This window comes from Danio rerio, chromosome 7, assembly GCF_049306965.1.
Source record: "Danio rerio strain Tuebingen ecotype United States chromosome 7, GRCz12tu, whole genome shotgun sequence".
NCBI classification, from domain to species: Eukaryota; Metazoa; Chordata; class Actinopteri; order Cypriniformes; family Danionidae; genus Danio; species Danio rerio.
In genome coordinates, this window is record NC_133182.1 from 23,481,202 (window position 1) to 23,503,935 (window position 22,734).

The 22,734-nt window shown below is 35.2% G+C and overlaps 1 protein-coding gene across 5 annotated transcripts in view; it reads left to right on the forward strand.

Moving 5' to 3' along the window:
- Nucleotides 1-22,734, forward strand: part of zgc:109889 — a 47,093-nt gene that overhangs the window by 1,412 nt on the left and 22,947 nt on the right. For 3 of the 5 annotated variants that reach the window (XM_009303058.5, XM_073906564.1, NM_001020521.1), the window contains 2 exon segments: nt 18,604-18,742; nt 20,782-20,916. In XM_009303058.5, the coding sequence (XP_009301333.1) occupies nt 18,610-18,742; nt 20,782-20,916 (268 nt within the window). In that variant the 5' untranslated portion in view covers nt 18,604-18,609. 5 annotated transcript variants of the gene reach the window in all.

Consider the following 22,734-nt stretch of genomic DNA (forward strand, 5'->3'; position numbering starts at 1 on the left):
TTATAAAAAAATGGAAAATATAAATAACTTGCACTTTTGGAGACAAAATGAATTATTTTCAGTGTTTTTCAATGTTCATATTAAAAGTAGAAGGTATAGGGTACCTATAGTAAATTAGGGTATGAGACCGTGCGAAAGCTGCACTATCCGGACCATACATGTGCACTTGACGCAGAAGTATAAACCAGCCAGAGCAGGGTCACATGAGTCCACATGCGGTAGGGAAAGTAATCGAAAAAATTTACCTGAAAAAAAAATAGATTGATTATAGGTTCTGAATGTCGATTTCAATTACTTTTTGATTAATCGCCCAGCCCTATAATATACTGTTCATGTCAAAAGATACCCAGGCCCTAAAAAACACATTACAGTATATTTTATTGTGAGACAGTATCAATTTTATCAAATTTACCAGAGTAAGTAATTGATGTCGAGTGCGCTTAGAATTTCAACAATGTCAGCTTTTTAATACTTTTGACCACAAGCTAAAATGGGTCTGTTTACTGTGGCATTGTTGTTTGTTCTGCCTACTGGACTTATACATAAGTCGTTGGGGTAAAGTTGGTTTTACATTTGCACATTCTGACTTTCTCCTTAATTTTAGTTTAATATTGATAAATATTATTAATAAATCATATTTATTATTTCGGAAAAGTATTATTTAGCAAATTTTAAATGGTGAAATCAAAATAGCAACCAATGACTATTGTTCACGGTCAATTAAATAGTGCTTATGTTGATTTGTAGTAATTTAAATGCGATTTCAGACACTATTCAAACTAGAATGCTAAACAATATAAGTGTCGGTAAAGGAACGAATGTGAGAATATAAAACCAACTTTACCTCAAGTCTTTTATTGAGGTAAATTTGGTTTCATATTGGTACATTCTGACTTTCTCCATAATAATATAATTTGGGAAAAGTATTATTTGCAAATTCTGAATGGTGAAATCATAATAGCAACCTTTGACTATCAAAATACAACATTGTTCACAGTCAATTAAATAGTGCTAATGTTGTTTTGAAGTCATTTAACTGTGATTTCACACCCAATATTTAAATTAGCATGCAACAATATTAGGATCGGTAAATTAATGAATGTGCGAAGTATTATTTTTATTATTATTATTATTATTATTATGAAAGTATAAGTATTTTAACATACAGTCCAAATATATACAGTACATGCCAAGTCTCACAAACAAACCATGCATTCTTAATGCATAATATAGATTTTAAACCTAATAACAGACTCCATTTAAATATGTTTATTCGTTCTTGCGTAAAATATGTTGAGGTTTGTTTGTTATTTGAACATGCTCAATTTTTAAGATTCTTGAGATTGAAAGGCAGTATATAAACTTATACACATAATAATAATATTATTTTGATATTTTTGTTTTTTGTTAATTTTTTTTTTCTTTTCATACACAGTGATTTTTATTTATTTATTCGAAAATGTTATTTTCAAGTCCCAGTGTGGACTTAGAAAAATGATGACGCAGTTTTAGTCATGAAACCAATTCAACTAAAATGGTGGGCAACATTGTACAGCTGAAGATTTGGATGAAGATGTTAAAGATTAAAATCCTTTTAAGAATACTTATAGTGTTTTTAGATGAAAATGCAGTTTTCAAAGTTAAACAGATTTGTGTAGACCAACGTAGTCTAAAACATTTGATTTCATTGAAACTTATAGACTGTACATGTACTCGGCTTCAGTTTTTGTGTTTGTGTGTTCAAGTAAAGCACTGCTCCCACTGAGATTTCAGCCACGACTTTCTCATCTGAGACAAATTTGGGAAATCCCAAAAGATTGCTGAAATCCTAGGCTAATATTTGTGGTCTTTGAGCGTTGGTTTGACATGTTCACAGACAGCCACTTAATGCACATTGCGATCAGATTTTCCCTTTGATGAAGTTCTGGCAGTGTCAGAAGATTTCAGACAGTGTTCTGCAGTGTGACAACAGCTGCGATGAGCTTCAATCCAAGAACCAATAGGAGCATAGAATCTGATGACGCAATCCATGCAACAATTCAAATGATGCAGGAAATGTTGAAACAGTTTTTTCCTGGTTTTATTATTGGTTTTATTATTGAGGCATGCGAGGAATCATTTCAGAATTCGGGATAGTGGAAGTGTCACGGGTGGATGATGTCAAACTCTGTGGGAGTTTTCTTCCATGTTTGCTGCATCTTCATTGTCGTTAAGTCTGGCATTATGACAGCTAAGATCTTACAGTGTTACATGGGAGCCATGTTCATGCAGTCTGACATACTACAATCATTCAGGATTATAAAAATCGCACAGTGTAATCTGGCCTTTGGAGAGAAAAACAAAGACATAAGTTTAACGTTACTCTAAATAATTGACTTTGCCTGCGTATAAATCGGGGCTAAGCAATTAATCGAAGGCAATTTTTATGAGTACTTTGTGAATAACGTTGACTATCTTTTCTACTTATCAAAGAGCCATGTTTTCCTGATAAGATGTGCATGGTAATTACAGCTGTTGATTTAATCACATTTGTGACTTTACATTTGACTTATCGCTCAGCCCTATTGACCTTATTTTTCACTGCTGAAGTGCGCTTGTTTTTGCAATTGTTTTAGTACATCTGATTCGGCTGTTAATGGTAGAAATGACTAAACGACGGTCAAAACGATCAAACTACTTGCTCTACAAACAAGTGTGTTTATGGCTATACATAAGAAGTAGAATAACATAATATAGAAACATTAGTTTGCATCATGAAGAAGTCCAACAAGCTGTTTTAACGTATAGTAATCAATGGAAGGGAAAGAGACTGGAGGTCTCAAGCCAAAAAGATTCAAATGGTTGAGCCCACCCGTATATAAAGAATATGGTCAATACAAATGGTTCTAATTCAAAGAATGTAATGTTTGAATTAGCCATGCTATGTTGTTGACTAGTTGGGCTAGTAGTTTGCTGACTTTTTGAAATTTCATTACCATTGTTTGATTTGAGCACTCTTCTTGAATATACATTTTACTGGGATATATACAATATCAGTGTTTGTGTGTTTTCATATCTGGGGTTTCACTGTCTTGACCTGTATTACCTGGTTAGGCAACACTTCGGAAGAAACTGAACAGCCTCAAGTTTTTGTCCTAGATTCCAATAGAAATGGTTATGTCGGAGTTTCAGCGCAGGTCAGAAATTTCCACTTTACTCGACATTTTTCTCAGTTGTTTTTCTTACCTGTAAGTCAGTTCATTCTATTGTCTGTATTCACTCAGCAGGCAACCTGTCCCCTCCGCTGTGTTTGTGTACAAATGAAAAGCAATCCCTGTGTAAAAGTGCTGTTTGCTGCTATTTTGCCTTTGCCTTTTGTTACCCGCCACCAAAAAAGGAAAATGCAAGCATGGCCTGTCTATTGAGCTCATCGAAAAGGCCTTTCCAGGTCACACTACATATCAGGATACTAGACAGCTGGACTAAACCAGTACCTTTCTCATTTTCTCTCTGCCATTCATTTTAGTTGGCAACACTGTTTTTGAGTCATTCACTTCCAGTTTCCAGTAAACAAACCCAAAAACAACCACATACACACTCAATCACAGCCTGGTTTACTGGCATGCTTACTCAGCAATATTAGGCAGCCGTTGGGCAGGATCGATGCTGTGTTGTTGTCACTGCACTTACTTTACATAAGTGTCACGGTGGTCATCATCGATGCTTCAAATCAATCCACTGCTGCACAATGTCATCAGTCTTAGCCTGGTTGGTCTGGATGCTGCCAGGGAGGGAGTTAATGAGTTCATAGAGTTTACAGTATGTACTATAAAGTTTCAGTATCGACAACCATATTTAAAAATGGGTCCTAATCCTTTAGATTTATTGTTTTGTGTGTGCAGAAAGCTCAAGACATTGCCAAAGCTGTGATAACTGGCACTGGGATTTGATGTTTTGGTATCTTGTGCTTTTTGTTTTTAATTTTCTTGACCAAATTAATGTCAAAGTGGCATTTGTGTCATGGTCAATGATTTTAACTAAACCTAACCATGTTTTGAAGGCCACTTCTCAGAGTTCACTTTTAAAATGTTGCCATGTCCTGTCCACTCATTTTAAGCATTACAAGCACTTTGGCTATTTAGGATAAAAGGCAATCTCAATATTTTGGTAAATATTTGGGGGTCTATTTATAATGGACTTTTACATTTATTATAGACATGTAAGTGTATTTGCAGTTTTTTTTTCTAGAAAGTTTTTACTAATGAGTAGAGCTGTATCTCAGTTCCTTTTCTTGCACCGCACATAGAATGAGAGTTACATTGACATGCTTTTAGATAAAATTTTAAAATGTAATTTCACTACCAGCAAATTTCAGTAATTAATTTGGTTGTTGAATATATTTATGTTTGCAATCAGAAGCAAGATTTCAGGGGAAAAAAAACCAAGCTATACCTGTACTTCTACTCGGTGGATGTGAAAATTGGCAGCCAGTCCATGTAGTCATATGTAAATATATATTTTTGTTATTATTGAGAAAGTAACCGAATGATGAGTTAACCCAGAATCAGTCTAATTGAACAGTACTTAATCAAATAGTCAATTAGACAAGCTACCAACTCAATTAAGAAAATCCTTCGTGCTTGTTGCTGTTTTTATTTTAAAGTTGTAATCTGCAGATGCAGATCATTTATTACAAACTGTGACACATCCCCCTGAAACAAACAATAGACTTGGTTATCTATCAATTGGTTGCTCTTTGATTGGATGGATGCACATCTGAATGTGATTCGCATTCACATCAGATTCAAAGTCAGGATAAAAATACTGAGAAGTGGTTTCTAAAAGTTAGCAAAAAGAAGTCAGTTTCACCAAAAGATGTAATTAGTAACTTATGCACGCATGATTCATTAAGAATTTTAGCAATAACGTGTATTTAGAGGGTGATGCGGTGGTGCAGTAGGTAGTGCTGTCGCCTCACAGCAAGAAGGTTGCTGATTCGAGCCTCGGCTGGGTCTGTTTCTGTGTGGAGTTTGTATGTTCTCCCCACGTTCACTTGGGTTTCCTCTGGGTGCTTTGGTTTCTCCCACATCCCAAAGACATGCGGTATAGGTGAATTGGTTAGGCTAAATTGTCCGTATTGTATGTATGTGTGAATAATTGTGTATAGATGTTGCCCAGAGATGGGTTGCAAGGGCATCCGCTGCATAAAACATATGCTGGATAAGTTGGCGGTTCATTCCGCTGTGGCAACCCCAGATTAATAAAGGGACTAAGCCGAAAGCAAAATGAATGAATTAATGAATATATTTAGAAAGAAGATAATACTGTGAGATTTTTCATTTAAGCCTATTTTTTTAGATAAAAGCTGTTGTTTAAGTCTCAAACTAAACTTTCTTCTGGTCTGGATCTTTTCTGGGTTGTGGCTTTCAGCCATCTCCATTCACCCCACAGCCATATTTCACTCTCCACTAAACCCGTCGTTTACTCTCCAGACACCCCAGTTTCATTCTCCTGTTAGCCTGCCCCATTTACACAGATGAAGGACCCATCCATATCCTAAAAAAGCTACTGGAACTCCAGATACAAAGCAGGTCGCAGATCACAGCAGCACTCAAAGCACTGGCTTCAGGGAATGACCCCCTTTCCTCCAGGCCGTATCCAGCCAGGGGTTTGTGCACTGGGGCACGGGGACTTCAGGTCACATGGTCGCATGGCTGATTTGTTCCAATTGTGCTGAATGCAGCACATTTAATTGTGTGTGACGGAGTGAGAAGAGTTCATGAGAGGGAGAGCAGAGAGAGAGAGCGTTATTAACCCTCAAGCCCATGCTAGTTTAACAAATATACTCTTATTTAATGCTACTGTTTGGGCTTTTCTGAAACCACAGGGAGTCATATCTAACATTCCTTTTTTTCATCTCGCATTACAGCAGTGTCATTCATAACAAGAAAGAATCTTCTGATCCACTGTCCACATGATGTGGCCACAGCCTTTTGATTCATTGACATTTACTGTGTCTAGAGAGAACATGCAAACTCCAGAAAGAAACGCCAACCGACTCAGCCGAAGCTCGAACCAGCGACCTTCTTGCTGTGAGGCGAACGTGCTACCCACTTTGCCACTTAATAGCTTTTTGTTGCAGATACGTGAAACAAACTTTACAAAGAAGACCTTACACAAATGAGGTTTTCTGTGAAAGCCTGTAGAGTTGTTTTTTATGTGACATTGTAATGTTTACACCCTCCCAAGAGCCTCTTCTCTGTTTTAAGGTAAATGAAACAAATTGTTAACAATGTTACAATTATTTGAGGATGATTAGGCAACTCTGATGGAGAGAGGCCTGTGGGCCAGGATGCCGGGAACACAATCCTACCCTTTATTAAGGTCATCCTGATATTTTTAACAATCACAGAGTCAGGACCTCTGTTTAAGAGCTTATCTGAAAGTCTGTGCTCACTGGCAGTAAATAATCTCTGTCACTTTACTGCAATGTTAGGATCCACAAAGGCCACAGCTTGAGCACTTCCTGCTGGCTTCATTTATACCCCCTGAGAAAGGTGTAACGGAGGTTGGAGCTAGCTCCAAATGGGCTGGTCAGCCCCAAGTAGGTGGGACTTGAGCTCCAAGTGGTCTGTATAAACCTCCTGAAGTCTTGTACAGGACCAACTTGTTGTGTTTTTTTGAATGTCTGCATCTAGGGCTTGGCAATAAAATTGATTTCAGTATTTATTGACCGAACACCATTGTCAATATTGATAATAAAAAAAGTTCGGTATGAAGACGTTTTCCAGGTACATCTAGTTGAAATATATCCATAAACTTGTATCCAAGCTGCAGCAATTATTTGTTCGTTAGTCATCAACTGAGAAAACGGTCACCTAGTTACGAGAGATGCCACAGAAAATTGTGAAAAAAAAAACACACTCGCTTGTCACTTCAGCTCAGAATAACAAGACATGCAAAAATGAGGGCCGTATAGCAGCAGTGAGGAGATTGTAAACAAAAAAGGATGTCTCCAGAGTGGCTTTTTGGTTTCTTTTCTTGTGCCTCCCAGCCACTAGCTCCCCATCTGAAAGATTTTTAGCATAGTTGGTAATATAGTCATTCAACTTCACAATTTGTAATGTTCCCCATGTATTTGAATAGTGATGGCTGGTTCCTTTAATTGAAAGCTCAGATTTGAGTATCATAATTTGTTTTGTTTACATGGTTTGAGGTTTACTGTATCATTAATATTGACAGCTTGCAGATTTTAATCTACCTTTACCATTGCACACACTTTGTAACATTTTATTTATCAAGCTTAAGGGTCTTAAGAGGTCAGATATTTTGTTTAAATATTTTTGTTTTAATAAATAAAATGATTTGCCTTAGTAATATTATTGTTAAAAAATATTCAATAATAATTTGATATTGAATGAAATGAAGCACAATATCGTAATTTTTATTTTTATTTTTTGCATTATTGCTCAGCCCTATCTGCATCTACTCCAACCTCACAGTAACCTGTCGTGTTTACTAATGTCTACACCTACACCTACCAAACCCTAAATCCAACCTCACAGTAATGCCGAGTTCAGACTGCATGATTTTCAAACTAGTCGTGTCACAGATGTTTTCACACTGCATGACTATCTGGGCTAGCGTTTCGTCGCTGCTTTGTTTAAACTGCAAGATGGTTCGGCGACATGGACATTTACATTGCATGACTTAGGGAGAATTGCCGACAACTTCGTCCAAACTACATCTCACAGCCAAAAACATGTAGTATATCTTTTGTTATTAACTACATAATGAGAAAGAAGCCTTTAATGGGGTAGAACATGTACATGTTTGCTCACCTGGGTTTAAAGGGAATTAGCCATTTCTCCTCAACGTTGATAATAAACTAATTTCTTTCTGTATGAAACGTCAAACAGACACGGTTGCTCCTGAGTCCTGTCAAACCTCCACTAGTTTTTCCTCCATTTCGTGGGTCCAAATAAACCAAAAAAGAGTGCTTTTAACTTCTCCCCCAGCCTCCCGCTGGCCTGCAGCAGGTACACACACGCACACACAAGTGAAAGCTGCTCTCTCATTGGCTGTAGGCGATCGCTGATGTTATTTTCAGTCAAAACTCAATTTACACGGCATGATTTGAATCGCCGACAGCTCCAGATATTTAGCACGCCAAATATCTCACAGGCATCGGTGACTCATCGGCGATTCTTTCAGATCGCGTCTTTGATCGTTCATACTGTGTGATTGTCACTCACGTGCACGAGCAGCAATTTGCCTGTGATTTCAGGCATTTGTCGGCGATTTCTCAAAACCTGTCGGCGAGCCAAAATCGGGGCTAAAATCACGCAGTCTGAAGTAGGCATAACCTGTTGTGTTTCATTAATGTCTGTTACGCCTGCACCATCCCTAAACCCAGCCTTCTTTTGGTCAGCTTTCCACTTGGAGCTTCTAACCAAGCACAACCCATAGCTTCAGTGGGCGACCATGAGCATATAGTGTGTGTGGGTTTGTTGAATCATGAATAATGTTTAATCTCCTGTATATTATGTGTGCATGAGTGATAGCAAGTTGCCAGCTGCAGATCACTAAACGACCATTTGGGGCGCTAATAACAACTGTAATTCTACATACAGCACTTTTTAATAAAACTAGGCTGAAATATAACAATTATTTACAAGTAGGGATCATGAAGGGATTTAAATTGTAGTTAATTTGAAATAAATAATAATAATAAAAATAAAAGTGACAAATGCACATAAAATACAAAATCTTAAAATGTATCTAGAAAGAAACTGATCTAAAAGCTATTTAATAAAAAATGCATACTATATAAAACAACACTGTTCTTGATTTTGACAGGGATAATGTGCAGCATTTGCTCTGTCTATCTAACTATCTTGTCTGTCCAAGTGTTTGGCTCTTCTTTTTTGATCAAGCAACAATCAGGAGGCATGAAAAGAAACCATGGCAACACTTCCTCTCAGTCTGCACTAATGACACTCTTGTTCTGTATTCTGAGCAGCTCTGAATATTTGGAGAACAGAATGTAATCGTATTTCCTTATTTTTTTTGTTTGGTGGCTTTGGTTGGGGGTTGATCAGCACAGATCCCAGAGCGCACAGCCTTGATCCCGACATTAAAGAGGTGAAGGGAAGCCAGTGGGAAGGGGGGCAGGGGGAGATCAGGGGCTCTGGAATCTGAGCTGCACAAAAACACGTCTGCTCATCAGATCAACCTGCAAATGCAGCTCTGCTGTTTAAGCTCATTTTGATTTGACATTTACAACATTTTTTTCCTCCTGTTGCTGGGAAAAGAGAAGGGGATCAGAGATGTGTAAAGTATTTATAGAACGTTGTCAGTTTTGTGTGCATGTGCACAAATAAAAAGTCTGAAATTGTTGATGGAGGTAGCGAAATTCAATGTTTATTTACCTATGACTCCAATTCAACATTTGAATAATGTACATACACTCAACAGCCACTTTATTAGGTACGCCTTACTAGTACCGGATTTGGACCCTCTCTTGCCTTCAGAACTGCCTTTATCATTCATGGCATGGCATGTGTAGGTCTACTGATTTCTATAAATAATTCTATTCTACTTGTAATAATTCTGATGTTGAATTATGTTTGAGATATAGGCCTATGATTGCAGTCTGTCATTGACAACATTATTAGACTATTTTATTCACTGGTAAAATCAACATTATATAGGCTAGAGTAGTTATACTGACACTGTAAACATTTATTTTCATGCACAACTGTGTGCTCACTATGAAAAAAAAAACATATCAAATGCTTGTCACGATCATAACTCTTAAATGCGAGATGATTATTTAAATAATGTGCTCGCTTTCGGTTTTATTTTCACTGCTAAGTGCTGTTCATACTTCGCGTGTGGCTCTCAAACGATCACTCAGCCTATGCAGGTTCTGTTCACTAAGGTAGACGTGCGCGCATCTATCATTAAATAGGGCACGCCCCCGCCTTCTGTGGTAACAGCTCACGGTCAGCAGCTCACGTCACGTGGGATTTCCCGGCTGCGAATACAGCATTACAGTATATGAAGACAAAAATCACATTTTTAGGTGAATTATACCTTATAAATACAGTAAGTGACTCTTTCAACGTCATTTGGAGGTGTCCATGTCGCTGAGCAATGTATGTGAAGCAATAAAAAGACTCGTGCAGCCGCCTTTGCTTCTCTCCTGAACTTGAAAATATAATTGGCAGAATCGTAGAAATGCCGGATTAAGATTGTCTAGGGGGTTAAATCGATATCGCAATCTTTTTTGGATTAATTGTGCAGCTCTAGTTGAAACAATGCTAAATTGGTACTTATGGGCCCAAAGTGTGCCATGAATTATCCCCCACATCATTACACCACCAGCCTGAAGCATGGATCCAAGGCAGGGATGGACCCATGCTTTCATGTTGTTGACGCCAAATTCTGACCCTACCCTCCGAATGTCTCAGCAGAAATCGAGACTTATCAGACCGGGCAACGTTTTTCCAATCTTCTATTGTCAAATTTTGGTTAGCCTTTGCGAATTGTAGCTTCAGTTTCCTGTTCTTAGCTGATGGGAGTGGCACCCAGTAGGCCTTTGCGATTTGGCGAAAATATCTAATTGTGATGTATGTGTTTTTTGTGTTTTTTTTTTTTTTAAAACAGCTCTTAAAAATTACCTGTTTTTATTCTGTGTCTAAGTTTGAAACCAAAATATGTTCATATTGCCAATGCTGTTTCTCTTTGATATTCATTTGTCTGGTAATGCTTCTGGTAATGCTTCTGAAGCAGCATAAACACTCTTGTTCATGCTTTCCTGTTTGTTTTCTTTTAAAAAACATTTTATTGTGGGTGTTCCGCATAGTTCAATTGCGCAATTTTGATTGTATGTAACACTGTCACACACAGATGGTTGTCATGCATTTGCTCTGGGCGGTAGAAATAAAAAGAATACATATACATTTCATATCGCAGACTCTTGCGATTGGCTAATTGCAATGTTTCAAATTGCGATACGATTTTGATTAATCGCACAGCCCTGGTACTCTGTGTAGTCTTCTGCTGCTGTAGCCCATCCGCCATGTGATGAACATTCAGAAATGCTCTTCTGCATACCTCGGTTGTAACGAGCGTTTATTTGAGTTTCTGTCGCCTTTCTATCAGCTTAAACCAGTCTGGCCATTCTCCTCTGACCTCTGGCATTAACAAGGCATTTGCACCCACAGAACTGGATATTTTCTCTCTTTCGGACCATTCTCTGTAAACCCTAGAGTGGTTGTGCATATGAATTCGAGTATATCAGCAGTTTCTGAAATACTCAGACCCGCCTGTCTGGCACCAACAACCATGCCACATTCAAAGTCATTTAAACCACCTTTCTTCCCCATTCTGATGCTCTTTTTGAGCTGTAGCAGATTGTCTTGACCATGTCTACATGCCAAAATACATTGAGTTGCTGCCATGACTGATTAGAAATTTGCATTAACAGATGTACCTAATAAAGTGGCCGGTAAGTGTACGTTTTAAGAGTAAAAATATTAAGTCTATGAATGTAGAGCTATGGCAAAAAATAGATTCTGCATTGATTCTGAGATATTGAAATGCATTGCTATGCTCTCTTGAATAGATTCTGAGCTTAGTTTTGAACATGAGGTTAGCTTTCTCTGTTGGGTTGTTAACCCTAATCAGTTTGGAAATGCTTTATTTAATTCCAAGAGTGTTCATACTAGGGCTGTGCAATATATTGTTTCATCATCAGTATAGAAATTGTGCGCATCTGCAATAGTAACATCGCAGGATCTGCAACGTTAAGTCTGGATTATAACTAACAGTTCAGAACATGTCATTTGTGGAGTTAAATCATAATAGCTTTAACAATGGTTAATTGTATTTATTTATTTGTGCAATGAAGATTATAGTTTTATTTTACTTTTGATTTATACAAATACAATAATGACTGTTTCATTTCATAAGTATCTTTGCTCTATTGTATGTATGTATGTATGTGTGTATGTATGTATTATTGTGATTTGTTATGCAGATGCAATCCCTTGCAGAATGATCCCAGTCAGTCCAAACAGGGCTATTCACTTAATATGGTGAAGTTGTATTCATATCGGAAATATATTTCAGAAAATCAAAATATGAAAATGTTTATTTTTTCCAATATCGTGCTGCAGCCAGTTCATATTGAGCTGTGTTTACATTAATCTTGTGATGTAAAAGCGTACTAAAGCCCAGCTTTAAAATGATAAACAATTGGAGCAAATCAGACTGCATGGGCATGATTCCCATGTCACACTATAAGACCTCAAGTTTCAAGTTTGTCAGACTGAACAATAAAATATGCGTCTAACACAGTCAAACTCACCCAGAGTTTGACGTCATCCATCCGTCACACATTTGCTATCCCACATTCTGTAAAATACACTGTAAACAAAATCTGTTATTTAATGGGAAAAAAATAAATTCACCATAAAATAACGTTAAATTACAGAAATTTACAGTAAAATAACAGAAGTTAAATTACAGAAATTTTCAGTAAAATAACATACGTTAAATTACAGAAATTTATAGTAAAATAACAAGTTAAATTACAGAAATTTTCAGTAAAATAACAAGTTAAATTACAGAAATTTACAGTAAAATAACAGAAGTTAAATTACAGAAATTTTCAGTAAAATAACATACGTTAAATTACAGAAATTTATAGTAAAATAACAAGTTAAATTACAGAAATTTTCAGTAAAATAACAGACGTAAATTACAGAAATTTACAGTAAAATAACAGAAGTTAAATTACATAAATTTACTGTAAAATAACAGACAAAAATTTATTAACAAAATATATATTTTTTATGGTAAATTTCTATAATTTAACAGATGTTATTTTACCTATTTTTTACTGTGTACATCATGGAAAACACAATAACATTATAGTTTCCCTGTGGTGCTTATTGCGTCATCAGATATGGTGCCCATATTGGTACTTGGTTCATCTTAGCTGAAGTCATACTGCAGAAAAGTGTCTCAAAACTGGGAGATCTGATCTTGAACATGTCTAACTAATTATCAAAGACCACAGATTTAGACTAGGATTATTTGAATTTCTTTAAGTTTTCCCAAATTCTTCTCAGACGACCAAATCAAGGCTGAAATTGTGCAGTGTGAGCATCACTTTACATGACACAGCCGCAAATACTCTTCCTCTATAGTTAAAAATTACCTAGAGTATCACCTGCTGTTAAAACCTCTGAGGATGGAGAGAGACTGTGATTGTTCTCATTATCACCAGGATTTTACTGTCATGAAAAACCTGGAAAAGTCATGGCGTTTTGTGGGTGGTAAAGGTGGCCAGTTTGCTTTGTAGTACTATTCTAAGTCCAGTAAAGACACAAGCCAGTGTTTTTAAAATAAGTCTTCTTATTTTTACAAAACCTTTGGCAAATTTAGAGATGCAGAAATAATCTATTATAATAATATAATGTTAAATATGTATTCAAAATCGACATCTTTTTGGTTTCACTTTATGGCTTTTAGATATTTTCACTTTGCTGTCACAGGAATAATAACATATAAAAAATATCTGAAATATAATAAATATTAAAAATATATATAATTTTCTAGAAGTATTTACCATGTTTCCTATAATAAAAGAAGCCTTGATTAGCAGAAGCTTCTTTAAAAACATTTACAAATCTTACCAGCTCCAACTTTTCTACTGTAAACTGGTAGAATCTCTCTGATGTAACAAATTAGATTAAAACCTATTCAGAGAATTAACTTCATGGCTAATGATATGATGTGTGATATTTTGCAAGCAGACCGCAGGCACTTTGCTCACAGTGGGAGATGAGTGTTTGATAGCATTACATTGACTTTTAAACGCATGCCTGGTGAGAGGGAGAGCTGGTCCTTTAATTCCATTATAAATGCCGTCTGTTTCACACCGAGCAGTTGCCCGTGCACGGGCGCAAACGTAATAAATGACACTGACGCACATTAAAAGCCACCCTTCGACCTACACATCCACAAAAGATTTAATGTCATGTAAACAGAGACGACACACTCAACCACTCATGCTGATGTACTGCTCCTAATCAGATGATTGTGGATGAGTGTTCAGCAAATGAGGTGAGCCACATATCCTCATCACTTTTAGTATTTACATCACACATTACTGCTTTTTTATCCCCCACATGCATTACAGCAACATTAATTCACCCTCCGTAAGGTCTCTGACCTCGTTTTTTTGTCAAAAAGAGATGATCAGTTTCAGACATGGCTGAGATAGTCATTAAATAAATAACTAAATGAATGATAAGTGAACGTGTGTTGGGATTTTTCTGATGTCAGAGGGCGGGGTTGATGAAAGTGGGTGTGGCTCTGCTGCATTCTTGTCATCCTGCTGAAATGTATGCTAGAGGATTCTTGCTGCACCATTTTTCACTTCTCGCTCTCTAATTCAATCCTCCCTCAGAAGCCGTTTCAGTGTTGTTTCCATGGCAACAACACCAAGGCCCCTCCTGGTGAGGTGGCACACTGTTTGGCTTTCTCTTTGCTTTCATTCACTGAATTTCTGTTTTTTTTTTTCTCAGAATTCTCTTATTTTGATATTTAAAGTATTATATTATTATGCATAATATAGATACTATATAGATTATATATTTTAGAAGTGCATCAATTCTGAGATTTTCACAATTTTTAACACCTGATGGCGCTCTAGGCTAGTTTTATAACCACCCTCTTAAGGCTGATTTATAGTTCTGCAATAAGTGATTGGTGTGACCCATGGTACAATCCTTGTGTGTAGTTTTGAATTTATACTTCTGCGTAAGGTTTTTGTTGCTCTGCAATAACACTTCCAAAACGCTAGCTGGCGGTAGGTTTTTTTTTTGTTTCTCTGTCTCGTTTCTTCACGGGTGTTTTTTTTTTTTCTGAACACTACAAGTAGCTAAAACTTGCTCATTCAGCGTTGGGAACATGAGGTAAACGCAAAGCAAAAGTTCCCATCTGGAGATCCTTAACAGGGCGCTCAACACTTGTAAACCATCACTCCAACGGGCTCCCGGCTCTCAGCACCGCCCACGCTTGTCACTGCTACCAAGCGACCAATCACAGACCTTGCGCTATGCAGAAGTATAAGTCAGCCTTTTCCTGCAAAAAACTAATAGGAAGAGTGCATCTGCATCAATGTAAGTTATGTAAGTTGGCTGTTATGTCACAATAGTATTGTAAACACAGCTTACTTTGAACACTGTTGTAATTTTTTAATATATGTTTTAGGTTCAGGTGGTATGTGTAAGGAATTGGATGCAAGAAGAGTATGGCTGCTTGTAAAGCATACAGCGCCATCTACTGTGAAAAACTAAGCTCAAAATCCATTCAAGAAAGAATAGTGTTGCATTTTGAATATCTCAGAATTAATGCAGAATCAATTTTTTCGAAAGTTTTAACCACAGGCCTATTTTTGTGTCAGTCTGTTTTTTTTTTCACTTTGTTACTTTCTATGTTTCAAAACATTCCAATATAGTTATTCATTTTTAATTGTTGTGGTTAAGTAACCAATAGCTAAATGAAAATAAGAAATGTTACCCACCAAATAAAATAAGTTAAGTGTTTACTTTTATATATTCTGTAATTTCCTGTAGGAAACGTTTTTCGTTTTAATTGCTTGAGTTTTAGTTAGTTTCTTGTTCTGAATTACATTAATTCCAATATTTTTTTTTTATAAGTTTTTGAATGGACAATTAACAGTTTTGTCTTACATTCACGCTTTACCAGGCATAACGCTACAATGTTAAATTAAATATCATATTGCTTAACCACATGTAAAGGACATTTTTACTGCAGAATTAATCCCAACAGGTTTATAATAGAAGTTTTTACTAACTGATTCAAAGATCATTTTATTATATTTTATTAAGCATCAAACATTTTCTGATTGGCTGAGATTCATGTAAAGTGAATGCAACACTGTATGTAGTTGTTGTTTTTATTTTTTTTTATATCATGTCAGGTTAGGATGTGCTGTTCTTGGCATCAGTTTCTTTGTCTCAAATTCTACATCTATTTAATTAAGCAGCTTATTTGGGAATCGTTGATGTATCCCAAGTCAGCTGCATGCACAAACTGCTAACAATTCTGGGTTGTTTTCTTTGGTTTAAATTTAAAATAATCTAACCATTAATTTGAAAAATAGATTAAAAAAAATAAAATCTAAATTGTTTACCCATTTTTACATAATTGTTGTATATTTTGGTTTAAACAGCTCACCATTCACCATTCCACGTTCCAGAACAAGGCTCTGTCAACATCAAGGTCTTTGATTCCCAGTGACATTACTGATAAAATGCATATCATGAATTCTTTGAAAATTGGTTACCTGCGGGGGAAATGTGTGTCGAATACATAAATGGTTCTTACATTCAGCCATGATGAACTGTCCAGTGTTTTTGCTGTCTGATGTGTCCTTTTGATTTTCCCAAAACACACAGACAGATATTTCTCTCTCTCTCTCTCTCTCTCTCTCTCTCTCTCTCTCTCTCTCTCTCTCTCTCTCTCTCTCTCTCTCTCTCTCTCTCTCGCTCTCTCTCTCTCCGTTCACTCATGCTTTTATTACTTACACTTCACAGTCCAGCCGAGTGCTCAAGGGAGAGAGGATTACAGGCCTGTGTCTCTGCTGTTTCACTCATCTCTACTGCTTTATTCATGAGCAGACAGAGACTCAAGGAAGACAGATTGAAAGAGAGAGTGAATTTTTCATTGCAGTGCGATCTGTTATTGAACTGGTGTGTAATTAGATTAGAAAAACACTGCCGGTCTAAATGCCTCACCTCACTGACAAAGAAATATACATCTAGTCTGTTTTGTTTCTATAATTATGAAATATTCCGATGGTAGGATGCTATATATAATGTAGTGATTAATTAGAAAAAGAGTGGAGGTTATAAAGTTTTAAAGTATTTTTTATAGAGATAGAGAGTGAAAGTGAGGATTTGGGGGAAGAAAACTTTGTATTGCAGTGGAATATTTCATAGAGTGGTGTTTATTAAATGGTGAATAATGCATTTAGAAAAACTAAAGACTTAAAAAAAGCCTCTTCTTATGAGATTAGTCGCATTACAAATGTTAAGCATCTAAATGTTTTACAGACAGTTTTGTAATATTGTATAGAATGCCAAAATGGTATATATATATATATATATATATATATATATATATATATATATATATATATATACACACACACACACACACACACACACACACACACACACACAATATAAATGGTATATCATTTTCATCATATCATTCATTCATTTTCTTGTCGTCTTAGTCCCTTTTAAGAAGCCACCACTACAGGCTTTAGTGTCACATGATGCTTTTGGAAACATTTTTTTATTATTAACTCGTAAAATTGTTGTGCTGCTTAAAATATTTGAGAAAACCTGTATGCTTTCTATTTCAAGGATTATTTATTGAATTGTGTTCAAAGTAACATTATATATTCTTTTCAATACAAATCCTTCATAACATTCTTGACTGTCGATTTTGACCAATTTGCTTCAAAATACTTTCTATTCAAAAACAACACAAATACTGAATGGTATGGCAGTGTAGGTTTGTTGATATTTTCTGTGGAGTCAATCTAGAGCCATATATACTTGCAAAATAAAAGAAAGTTTGCAAACAAAAAAATTAAGTATTGAGCAAAGTAATTAAATACATAAATGCAAATCTCCAAAAATCACAAACTGAAAATTATTTTTTGAAAAAAATATAAATTAATTTTGCTAACAAAAATTAAAAACTGCAAAGAGAAAATAAAGTTTTGGAAAATAAAAATGAAATTGGCAATCAAAAAAAGAACTGCAAATAAAAAAGCAGTGCAAAAAAAAACTAAAATGTTTACAATTAAAAAAAAGAAACTATTTATTTGCAATACATTCTTTATACTGCCTTTACAAAACCCGTCCAGTGAATTGCAATGCAGATTTGCATTTATTTATTGATTTTTGCTAAATCCTTTTATTTTGCAAATATACATGGCCCTAGATTTAAGATTGCATTTTGCTTTTCAGACCAACATTAATAGGCACACATGAATTCAGAAACACACACACACACACACACACACGTGACATGACAACAGTGCTCTTTTTTATGTCCCATTAGCAGCAAACTCGTTCACTTTAGTTGCAAGGTGAAGTTGACTGTGAGCCCAGGTTACTGAACCATTGCGCTTGCATTAGACTGTGTGATGCCAGTGCAGTGCCTGTCTTTATTAGAGTCTGTTTGTGGTCATCAGTGCTCTGTAAACAACAGCAGACCAGTAGGTAGACTTAATTATTTCAGACGTCTATAAAACACTGCAATCGGAAATATGACTGATTAATTAATTAGATGTAATTGAATTCAATATAGGTTCACTGAAACATGTATTACACAAACTAGCACTACCGAAAAAGTTGCCTCAATGGTCGTTGATGTATTATTTGTCATTTGATTATCAGTTTCTTCAAACTTCAGATTTAAAAATGGTACTATTAAAAAGGCTGAGAATGAACTGGCTGACTTATGTTCTAACAGATCTCTCTGTCTGTATCTTAACAGTAGTCAGTCATGCCGCTGGTAAAGAGGAGTATCGAGCCCAAGCACCTGTGTCGAGGGGCTCTTCCTGATGGAGTCCCCAGTGAACTGGAGTGCGTCACCAACAGCACACTGGCAGCCATCATTAAACAACTGGGCAGCCTGAGTGAGTACTCTGCACCCTGCTTTTCTCTTCTGTCATTGTTTAATTTTAAATAATTTTAGGTCTGTCAAAACAGGTCCCATTTTTATTTACCTCACCATGTACTCCTAGTGAAAATTGTGTCAGGGGCTGAGGAGTGTGCTCCCTTTTTTTAATGTAAGAACTGCTGCAAATTGTGCGAGGCTTTCAGTGTTATGCACTTTTAGTTATTTGAGCTGTACTAAAAAAGGTATGCTGGTGAACTATTACTATATATACTATTAGCCCCTTTTACACATACAGACCTTTTCAGAAAATTATTGGCATTTTTCCGGGCTGGTTTGTACGTGTAAACTGGCCAGTAAAAACCAATAATAAACTAATTACCAGTAAATTTGTTCTGGGAATTTTCTGCAAAGAGAAGTTGTAACATTATCTGGAACACATCAGTAAACAGCACATCAGTGCTGTTTGTATATATATATATATATATATATATATATATATATATATATATATATATATATATATATATATATATATATATATATATATATATATATATGTGTATCTATATATCTATATATATATATATCTATATATCTATAGATATATATATATATATATTTATATATATATATATATATATTTATATATATTTATATATATATATGTATGTGTGTGTGTATATATATATATATATATATATATATATATATATATATATATATATATATATATATATATATATATATATATATATATACCTTTTATATATATCTTTTATCTGTTACTCTTTAATAAATGATCTAATACTGCAATAGAACTATTGCAGTTACACACATTGCGGTATAGATGCTCAAGCGATAAATATTTCAGTCCTAATATACAGGTATGTAAATCTTTTGATGACACATTAAATGACTCTATTTAAGGATAAAAGTGTCATTTTACATTTTTATCTTTGCCACTTTTCTTCAAATAAGCTTTTACTAAATGTCAGCCAATCATTTAAATAATATAAAAAGTATTCAGTAACTAGCATGTTGTTAATCTCTATATTAATGTTAGTTATACATAAAAATGTATAATTTCATATGTATTGACTTTTTAATTTGTTTGTTTTTTCAGAAAAAAAATAAGTACACATTATGGGCTATATTTTAAACATCTGGGTGCAAAGTCTAAAGCGAATGGCACTAAAGCATTAGGGCCGTGTCCAAATCCACTTTTCATATTTTAAGGATGAAAAAATACACTCTGTGCCGCGGCGCATGGCTTAACAGGGTTGTGCTTATTCTCTTAATGACTTATTGGTGTGTTTTGAGCATAACATGGATTAAACATGGATTAAAAAGTCTTATCTCACATTCTCTTTAAGAGTCAGTTGGGTCAGTTGCGTACATATTTAAATTTGTTTGTTAAGCGCACAGATTTGTCACAAAATTATTTCTAAATTCAGTTCTAATTTCTAGCAAACAAATAATTGATCAATAATAATGAAGTGTGGTCAAAAAATGGAGATTATATCCAAACAAATGTCCTATTCTATTGCCCCATATAATGATACATACTGTACATCTCCAAAACCCAACAGGTGGAAAAATCTAAACTTGTTTTAATTAAAAAATGTATAAATATGAGTATAATAAATACTAAAATTATGTCGAGGGAGCTGTCGTGGACACCGCCCTCTCTATTCTGCCACCCTAGACACGGATATAACTAAGGGCGCGGGTGGTGAGGGTAGTGTCGCCAACGCCGCCCTCTCTATTCTGCCGCCCTAGAAGTGGATATAACTTAGGACGCGGGTGGTGAGGGTGGTGTCGCGGACGCCACCCTAGACGCAGATATAACTGAGGACGCGAGAGGTGAGGGTAGTGTCAGGAACGGTGCACTCTCTATTCTGCCGCCTAGGTCTCCTCTATGGACGCGCCAGCCCTGATTGTAATACATTGCTGTGCTTTTCCATCAATTATACAAAAAACAAAACCATCATGAAAATTCAGCTCATTTTTTCAGCATGGCTTTTTTCTTAGCTTCTGTCTCCATCCATTTTGCAGGCCGACACGCGGAGGACATCTTTGGAGAGCTGTTTAATGAAGCCAACAGTTTCTACATGCGTATGAATAACCTGCAGGAGAGAGTGGACCTGCTGGCCATCAAAGTCACCCAGCTGGACTCCACTGTGGAAGAGGGTAACATCAATAATCTCTCCATCATCTCCAGATCTTATCAAAGCTTTGAGCTGTAGCAGGTAGCAGCAACAGAGAGCCTTTGCCTTCCAGTGCTGTCCTCTATAATGGTCTTCTTTTAGCCTGTAGTTAAAGGGATGACCCAGCTTTCTCTGTCATGAAAGAGAGAGACATCAGACTGTATTACTTTACTCCTCCCTCTTCTCCTCTCATCTCTTGCTTTTGTTCTTCTCTCAGCGGAATTGAAAAATCCAGTGGCCAGTGGCACCGTTTTCTTGTCTGGATTAATGAAACAGATAGCAGAGCTCATCGTGGCTCTGGCCATGTTTATAACTTGTATTAAAATACATTGTGGTTATTCGGATCACAAGTAGACGAGGGAAACGTATTACTATTTAGCAGCATTATTGCAGTTTATATACTTTACATTAGTACAAACCAGTACAGATTGCTGGAAAACAGCCACACACACACACACACACACACACACACACACACACACACACACACACATATATATATATATATATATATATATATATATATATATATATATATATAATACATTATATTTCAACACATTTCTAAACAATAGTTCGAATTTCTAATAACTGATTTCTTTTGTCGTTTCCGTGATGACGGAACATTTAGATTTTACTAGATATTTTTCAGGATTGTAAGATTCAGCTTAAAGTGCCATTTAAAGGTTTAACTAGGTTAAAAAGGTTAATTAATTAAGTTAGGGTTATTAGGCTAACCATTTTATAGCAGACAATTGTTATAACAGACAAAAAAATATTGCTTAAGGGGCTAATAATTTTGACCTTAAAATGTTTTTTTTATTATTATTAAAAACTGCTTTTAGTCTATTTAAAATAAATCAAAGAAGACTTTCTCCAGAATAAAAAATATTTAATATAGTATATACTGTTAAAAAAAATCCTTGCTCTGTTAAACATAATTTCATTTATTTTTTAAATATTTGAAAAAGAAAAGAAAAAATTTGCAGGAAGGCTAATCATTTTGACTTTAACTATATACAGTTAAGCCCAAAATATTTTGGGCCAAATTTCAAGCTTGACAATGTCTGTGTGATTTTAGGAATTTCGTTTGGGTTGGATAAATAAATTAATTAATTAATATTTAAATGGAAATTAACATAATTATTAGCCCCCCTGAATTATTGTTTTTAAAAAAAATTAAAATCTGCTTTTATTCTAGCTGAATTAAAACAAATAAGACTTTCTCAATAAGAAAAAAAATATTATCAGACATACTTTGAAAATTTCCTTGCTGTGTTAAACATCATTTAGGAAATATTTAAAAAATAAAACAAAAAAATCGAAAGGGGGCTAATTATTCTGACTTCAACTGTATGTGTTCATAAATAAAAATTTCTGATAGTTCTGATAGTGATAGACTGATAGCGTCAATGCTTTTACTGCGAAATAAACAGTAAATAATCTGTTACATATATTTACTGGGTCACATGTTAAAGCAGTAGAAAACAATGAAATATACTTTGAATTGAGTAATGCAAGTAAAAATATTATATATTTTATAGTATAAAAATTATTTTATTTCTTAAAATTTTTCTTTATGAGGTCATAATACAGCATTGATACAATTTTAGCAGTTATATAAATTATCGTCACCTTTTAAACTCATTTAGAAGTTTAAACACATTTTTAGTATAGCGAAAGTAATTATTCATTCATTCATTCATTTTTTTTTCCTTTTGGCTTTAGTAAAGTCCCTTATACTTATAAGTCCCTTATTTATCATAGATTGCCACAGGAGAATGGACCGCCAACTAAACTG